This window comes from Limulus polyphemus, unplaced genomic scaffold (genome assembly GCF_000517525.1).
Source record: "Limulus polyphemus unplaced genomic scaffold, Limulus_polyphemus-2.1.2 Scaffold211, whole genome shotgun sequence".
Taxonomy (NCBI): domain Eukaryota; kingdom Metazoa; phylum Arthropoda; class Merostomata; order Xiphosura; family Limulidae; genus Limulus; species Limulus polyphemus.
Window position 1 is genome coordinate 728,298 of NW_013665821.1, and position 8,919 is coordinate 737,216.

Consider the following 8,919-nt stretch of genomic DNA (forward strand, 5'->3'; position numbering starts at 1 on the left):
TGAATGAAATTTGCTGAACCATCATTGACAATTACAAATGTTCAAAACATTTCCTTAAACTTCTTTGATGTTCTTTGTGACTACAGAGACGTTGTTTTCCTTCTTGTATTCAAACAGCATTATATGCCAAATGTGTGTCTTGCCATGTGTCACCACTATAATGGATTAGAGTATACTAAACTTTACACATTATATAGGCTACACTAACATGATGTTTAGGCAGTTTGTTTAACTATATTACGTGGTGTAAGGTTTTTGGGGGGTGGTTAATGAAAGTGTTCCAAAAAGCGACATTAATTTCTTGACAATCTAATACAAACATTTTACTTGTAACAAGTAAGTTCAAATATATGTGATGTTATGACAAAATGAGTTAATTTTAAAACAAGGTGCATAAAATTTATTATACTGAAAATAAAAAGTAGTTCACTAGCAATTTGGTAAAATATACAAGTTATGCAAACTATTTGACTTAACATTCTAGGTTGCATTATTGAAATATTTTTCAGGAATAAATACTAAATGTTCTGATAGAACATATTCCTTTGGAACACATTAATGTGTTATAAAAATGAAAATACAACACATTTTGTTTATCTGCTATTTGTTTCGTGTCTGTGGATGTTTTTATTTGGGCTTAAAGCACTTAACACATTTACATGAGGTACAGAGGGTTGAGTATATTTCATTAAAATTATTTTTGAAGCCTTATCAAATAGTTACAGTCTATGTTGCAAAGTCTAGTCATGCTGTATCTGATGACTATGCATCTTGCCAATAGCCTTGCAGTATAGCATCCATTAAAAATGGCTCCATCATAAGGCTATCATGTTCAAAGCATACCACTCATTCCTATATATTTGTTCATAATCCATTTATTAACATGTGAGGATGATGTATTTGTTGCATGTGTATTAATAGTTTGATCACACAGAAATACATGACTTTGCATATGGTGACATAACTGGCATGTATTCATATGAAATAATAGTATTAATATCTGCTTCATTATCCTGTTACTTTAGATATGTAATGATTGGAAGTGAGGTATGATTGGAAGCCATATCTTGGTGAACCCATACTCTGTCTTGTTTCTGTGCAAAGCCTTTGTTTCTTTTGGTACAAAGGATTTAGAACATTCGTGTTGTAGTAAACAGAGTCCTCCTTGCTTTTTGTACAGTATACAGATGTAGATCTATCTTGATTATGTTGCTTACTGTTATCTAAACAATGAATAGCTATTACCACTGACATTTGTGATTGTGAATTCTCACCTGTTACAAGATGTCATGCACTGACTACCATGCTGCAAGACTTTTTCTGGATGGTTCTGGTGGCCCAAGTTGATCCATATTCCTTTTTTTTTTTTTTCAATACCAATGGATATCTTGTCTAGAAAATTCAGAATTCTCAACCTAAACATGCCCTTATGATCTGAGTATATTAATATTTTACTTTGTAAAGGGTTGTTACATATCTTTCTCATGGCCTAGCATGGGCAGATGGTAAGGGTGCTCGACTTGCAATCTGGGGGTGTTGGGTTCAGATCCCTATCCCACTAAGCATGCTCACCCTTTCAGCTGTTGGAGTGTTATAATGTGACAGTTAATCACACTATTCATTGGTAAAACAGTAGCCCAAGAGTTGGTGGTGGGTGGTGATGACTAGCTACCTTCTCTCTAGTCTTTCACTGCTAAATTAGGGACGGTTAGCTTTGTACAAAATTCAAACCAAACCAAGATCTTTCTACCTATCTTTCCCAAGAGTGATCAATATCTGGTATTTTCACACCTATGAAATGCCAAGCAATGTCTAAATATAGTTCTGATACACTATTCCACTGTGACTTTATACCAGCTGGGTTTGTCATATAACTTGCTCACTATTATATTCATCAGTGCTTTAATATAATTTATTCAACCAAATGTATCGTCACTGCATGACCCTTTCTTCCACGGTGGTCTTCTGCACCTTTCAATTAATTTTTTTGGGGGGAGGGGCAGGATATCATAGGGAAATGTAAATATTTATCTTGTATTTGTGTACGTTGTGGTTTTTGAAATATATTGACATGACAGGACACCCAGAAATGCCAAAACATGAGCAACTAGTGTAACCGGTATTAAATAGTAATGAACATTGTAAGATTAATTTTTTTTTTTTATGATTCACAACTCAGCATGTGCATTATATGTTTGTTTCAAAGATAGGAGTTATAATGTTTATATATAAGAATAGTTGTAGATTTAAATTCAATGTGTTAATAGTTTTTCAAAAGCTTACAGCCTAAAAAGAACTGTTGACATTTTGTGCTTATATTTTTGTTTTATTTTGATAAATCATATAATCTCTAATTTATTTTTAAAGACTGTTAAATTTTCTTTTTAGGATTCAATCATCCATGCTCTAAGAGCTGAAAAACAGCGATATCCAAGTCATTTCTGGAGAGTGTGATGAATTGTTTCATGTTACAAGTCACTTGAGGCAAATGTGACAAATGCTATATGTTGCAAGTCATTTGTGATAAGAGTGTCAAGTAACACTGCTTATCATGAAATACATTCTTCCCTATTGAAAGAAAAAGAAATTCTAGACATCCCTTCTGATATAAAATAGGAGGCCATTAGGAAGCGCAGACTTGGCAGAAGGTGATGAGAACAAGTTAAGTAAGACTAAGTAAGAAAATCATCATGGTCTTTCTGCAACAGAGTCAGTGCTGCTGTTAAAAAAAATTGTAATGGTTAAAGGTATTAGTTAGGCATTGTCATGTTAAGAACATGATTAGTGGATTAAGAGAATGTGTTTATTTTGAATATACTCTGGCTATGGATATGTATCATTTACAAAACTAAACATTTATAGCAGCATAATTTTTCAGTTAATTAAATAACTTAAAACATGTTTGAATGTATGATTTATATTTCAGGTATTTAAGGCAACACATGATCCAACATTTTAAAATCATATGTATAGCTTCTCAACCTTCTAAGAAGGGTGTAATGTTTTTTTGTTTTTTTTTATAAGTTTTTATACAGAATATAATAAAGTAGTTGTCAGCAGGAGTGTCTTGGCCACATAGAAAAGAATTGTTTTTCTTTGGTGGGAGTCAGACACAACAAAAGTTAACACTAGTGTCCAGCTTAACAGATAAAAGCATTGTACATAGTGTAAAATATGTACACAGATTGTGTATATTTAAGACTGTGTGTACAGAAAAATGCCCTGTACAGAATGTATGGCAAATAAGTATGTGTCACAAGTGAAACCTGATGCTGTTGATAGTTCCTTTACCTTCAGAAAAGCATATTCTTTTTGGCTTGGTCCAAGACTCTTATCACTCTACTAAAAGTTGAATTTCAGGAAATGTAGTCTGTATATTCATTTTTATTTATATTGGTTCTTTTGAAAAGGAAATAAAAAGTAGTATTTACTTACTTATTTTACCATCCACACAAACATCTATTTTCTGGTGTTATTCTTTTCAAGTCCAGTTAAGAGTTTATAGTATGTCAAACATTCACAATCTCTTGTACTTGGAAGGTCTTCGGCTAAATTAGATTGTAAGTTGCTAAAATGTTTTTTGTGGGATCTTTAAAAACAGGGAGGTTAATTGTATATTACTAAATGTGGATATGATAATTTTCAAGTCTTTAACCTTAACTGTATAAAACCTAACACATTTTACAGGCATATTTATCATTGGAATAAATGTGTGACAGACACTGTGCATGTTTATACTTCTAAAAATTCAGCTTTATTAGATGATCTTGATGGTCTCGGTTTTACGTGGAGCATTTAAGGTAGCAAAGTAGAATTACCCATATGTTCTTTAATTATTTGTATTTTTAAATATTTTAAATTGTAAAAAATCAGATAGGCCTTTGGCATAACTCACAGCTTGTGGTTCTTCAAAGGTTTTTATATACTTGGTCCTCTTAGCAGAAGTTATTGTGAATTTTTCTTTCATCATTTGTCTGGAAAGAATTTGCATTTTGAGACTTTTGGGGCTGAAAAAAGTTTTATTCTTTTAGGTTTGGGCTCTTTCTTTGCTATATTTTTGAGTTTGACTCAGTATGTAGTTTTTTTTGAAAAGCAAGTGACTACTTCACATAGAAGGAAGAAAAGAAAGTAGAATCAGTATTATATGTACTGGTAAAAACACAAACTTCTAAGGTTTCTTCCAAATTTTACTCTGTTAGGCTAGTTTTTAAATTGTTTGGTATACATTAATTTGAAGAAAACGTGTGCTGCCATGGAGAGTTTTATATGCTTTAAGAAAGCATCTGAAAATTAAAGTAGTTTAAATAGTACAGATGGAATATTCCTTTTGTTGGTGAAACTTTGAATTGAAATGTTTTTTATTTATTTAAATAACATGTTTTAGAAGATCTTCACTAAAGTTAGATTTGTGTTTCCCATATTTAAAATTATTGTTACTTGCCACACTATTATTACTAACTGAAAGAACAACAACTTTTTTTTCAATTTTAGTAGGTGAGTGTATTAAAAGTTAACAGCAGTACTACAGTATGAAGTTTTGTAGTCCCATCTGTAACTGTACTGTGATTATAAATAGAATGCATTGTAATTAATTTTCTTGTTTCTAATGTATTGTTATTGATAGATCATGAGTGTGTGCTATGCAGTGTTGTAGATATTGTGGACTGTTGTACAGGTGATGGGGATCTTGCTGGACATACCCCATCTGAGAATTTGTACAACTGTTTAGTTAAGTGCATTCTAACTTTTGAAATATGGGGTTACTTAAGCATGTTTGACTGTTTAGATGTTTTTCAAATGGTTTGTAATCTGAGTGTCTGCTGCTGTAGAATGAATTATCTTTCTCGTATTTGTATTTCTTTATCATGTAGAATGCACAAGTTAAATGTTACTTAATTTGAATTGAAAGAATGGGTTCTAAATTCTTCTGCTTGTTTGATAATCTTTGGTTTCATAATTAAAATGTAGACTGTGCTTAGTCCTCACAAGGAGTTTTGGTGTTACAAATACACATCTAGATCAGAAGACTAAAAGTATTTCTGATTTAATTTGTAAAATAAAGAATCTTGAAAAAAAAAAAGATTGAAAGAAGTCTTGGAGCTGTCTTTCTCATACTTAGTTCATTATTGAATTTATTAGTTAAATCACAAGTGATTTTTTTTTAAATAGGTAAATTCAAGTTTGTTAAAAAATAATGACAAAACTTGCTTATCTTCTTGGCTTAAGAAGATAATCTAGAATAATATACACAATATTATATGGCATTTGTTTAAACTATGTGAAGTTTTTAGATTTAAAATGGTTTAGCATGTAATTAAAACTATATGATTCTTAAACATGTTTTGTGCTATTATGAAACATATTTATGATACATTAGCTTGTATGAAGATGCATATTTTCCAGTGCAATAGAGCAGGATTTCCTCTAAAGGATCTTAATATTCATGTGTAGTATAATTCATCACATTTTTATTTTAGTATTGACTAATTAAATGCACACACTATTTCTGTTTTGAAATACAAAATTCATTTTGAATTGTAACAGTGAAATTATTTAAGTAAATTTGTATTGCTTCAGGTGATGTTAATAAGCTTGGTCACTCTGATTTGTTTTATTATATTTAACACAGATGTTTTTATGTTGGCAAATCTCATTACTAAGTTTTTGCATTACATCTGAAATAGAGTGTTTTGAGAATGATACAAAAATTTGTTCCAATAGGAGGAAGAGCTGATTTGAAACTTAAATCTGTATCTTCTACCATGTTCAAATACATAGTCTAGAATGTCATCCTGACATTACTCTGATGTAGTATAATACATTTCTGTGGCTTACTAAGGAAGGAAATGACAGAAGTTGTTATACATTTTTCAGGAACATTTTATTGTCTGTTAAGTTACCCCTGTTATAATAATTTCTTTTGCAGGAAGTTTAATAATAAAAAAGGTACACCATCTGTAATTGACATTATAGAAAAAAAACTTACCATAAATCCTAATAACAGATATAATGAAACTATTTCTGCCACTTTCATGTAATGAAAAACAAATGGCTAAAATATAACTATTTTTGGTGTGATAGATCATGAAAATGCTAATGAATAAAATCTGTTTTTTTAAAGTTATAAGCTTAAATTTAAAGCACAACAAACTATTAACATATTTTACATTTATTAGAATCTTTATACCATTATTTTTTCAACAATACTCTGGACCTTCTACAGTGATAATTTAATTAAATTAAACCTGGTTTTAAAGGAATCTGTGCTTACCTTACTCATTGTAGTACTTCTTGCTTTCATCGCAGTGAATGCTTAATGTTGTATAGATATTGTGTTAATAAAAACATTGTTGATGCCTATATTTTATGCCTTGTAAATATACATTTTCAGTTACTATTAAAAAAGAAAATAGTATATGTTAATTCAGAAATACATACATGCTAACTATGTATTATAAAATTGTTAACAGTTCAGTATCCTGAGTAGCAGACAACAAGTGCACCACAGATAGAAATGCAATAACTATACAATAATATCAATTATGGACATAATAAAAAAAAATATTTAAACTAATTATGAGTAAATATATAGACCTAATAGTTTTCTTAGAATATGTAGCTACATATGGATATCACATCAATATATCTTTTTTTATAAAACAGTTTTTTAAGTTTATAAGCAGAAGGATTTTGAAAACCAATGCCTTTTTCAGGTTTAGTGCTTCATATTTTGATATTGGTACAATGTCTTGTGACATATACTAGTGTCAAAAGTTGTGAATGTCTGTGTGAGTTATAGTGCAGATTTAGGTAAGTCTGGTTTAAATTCTAGCTAATCTAGCCTTGGATCCTACTCTATAGCATGAACTGGTGAAAGATGTTATATACAGTATCATGGGATAGTTGTATCCAACATTACCCTAGGAGTGAAACTGTTTTGCAATTGTCACATCATCACTGACATACATTAGAAATTCTTTTGGATTTCTGCAATTCATTGGTTGATTGGTCACCCACAGAGCGAGTTCATATACTCTAACAGTGGTAGTGGCATTTTTAGACTGATTTGTTTCGAGTCTGGAGAAGCTAAGATTTTTGTTGTAGTGTTGTAATTTTTCACCCTTCTTCGATTGAGTTTTGCAAGTCATGTATTTTCACTTTAGTTTCCTTACTACAGTAATTCATTCTACTTTAGAAAGAGAGTTTTTATTTACAGTAAAGAAAACTTTCTATTGTCATTAGTTTAAAAGTTCCCCTTGTTTAAGTTTAACAGTACTGGTATTCATTATGGCCTGCTTTTGTTTTTGTTATATTTATCAATAAAGTGTTTATTTTTGTTTTTTGTTACATGGAATTTTGTCTCATATTTTCTTAAACCAGCAACAAATAGCTACAATACTACATGCTAATATTCAAATCCCCTGTAACAGGGTTTCTTCTTATTTTGAGTTCTACAATACCCACACAAGTAAGGAGGACATTTATGTTGTTCATAAGAATTATATTGCTGTATGGTTAATGTTCGTCAAAAGGTTTTAGAATAAAAAATCACATCATTCAATTTATATGTATTCTACAGTTTTATAAGAATCCTTCAAAAATGTTCATAGAGATTTTTTCATATATAGCTTAGTAATGAATAATTATTTCTATTTTAATATAATATATATAATTACAAAATTTTGCTTAACATTTTTATTTTCTGTTACTAATAATCAGTTTCTTAATATATTTTTTCTTTTTAAAATGTCTGTTATTTTAATCCTCAAATGGCAATATTAATGGAATTCTTGTTAAATTTTTTGTGCGATATGTTATTAGGGACCCTATAACCAACAAAGTCATGGAATCACAAGCAATTTGATGCATAAATAATTTAGAAAATGTATTTAAAGAACAAACACTTAGAAGAGAAGTAAGGCAAGAAGGAGAAGAGGGGGAAATGACAACAAGGTAAGTGAAAAGAAAAGGATCAATAGGAAATGTGTTCAGATAGTATTTTCGAATGTCTTTAGCCATAGAACGAAAAGAGCAACCACTTGAAACCTGTTGGTTGAGAAAAATGTGGTAATGATGCAATAAATAAAGCTAGAGGAGAAACGATCATATGGTAGAGACATGAAAATATTTTTCAAACCACTGACAGTGGATGAAAATGCCAAAAGAAGAATTCTTATCTCTGTAGATGCCAAGGCTGAGTGCAGCCAACTACCTGTTCTTGGAAACATAATGGGATGGAAACTCTGACATCAGTTTGAAATTTGCTAGCATGGAATGTATTCTGGTTAACTTGCATGTCCAGTGTGACATTATTTTAGAAGAAAAGAAATGAACTAGTCTCTTGAATTCTGTCATGAATATAGAATAAAGAGTCATCACCAGAGGTGACGTTAATGCCCACATCTTTACCTACTGGACACTGACTTAAATATGAATGGAAGATTGTTGGAGAAAGCAGTGCAAAACATCAGTTTTATTTAGCCAATAACAATGCCCCAAAAAAAAATAGCAGAGAAAGAATGAAACTTTGATTTTGCAATAGACATTACCCTTGTTACACCCGCTGTACTCTGAGTTGTAATGGAAGATATTGCCTTTTATAGACAGTAACCACAAGCCAATACTCGTGCAAGAAAGAGCCATCTTTCATTATCAAAAACGACCCAAAGCCATCATTAGTAAATGTAGAAGGTGGTGAGAAATGAACAAACGAGTCAGAAAAGTAAATGTAGTCACAATAAACCCAAATGGAAGGAAAAAGAAGTAGCGCAAATCTGGATAGAAAAGATTGAAGCCAGTAAAGCTTACATCATATAACAAAGTGTGTAATAGTGGAGAAAGTTAGATTAAGCAGAACAGAACAGATTTCAATAAAGCTAACTCAGAATTCCAGCAAAAAGTAGAGAGCTGTCAATGGTA

The 8,919-nt window shown here is 30.8% G+C and overlaps 1 protein-coding gene across 1 annotated transcript in view; it reads left to right on the plus strand.

The window, feature by feature from the left end:
- The window catches only part of LOC106478440 (angiomotin-like), a 41,723-nt gene extending 35,363 nt beyond the window's left edge, over positions 1-6,360 (plus strand). The window contains exon 15 of the mRNA XM_013938982.2: positions 2,389-6,360. Coding sequence (XP_013794436.1) covers positions 2,389-2,454 — 66 coding nt within the window. The 3' untranslated portion in view covers positions 2,455-6,360. The remainder of the gene's footprint in view (positions 1-2,388) is intronic.
- Positions 6,361-8,919: the final 2,559 nt, after the last annotated feature.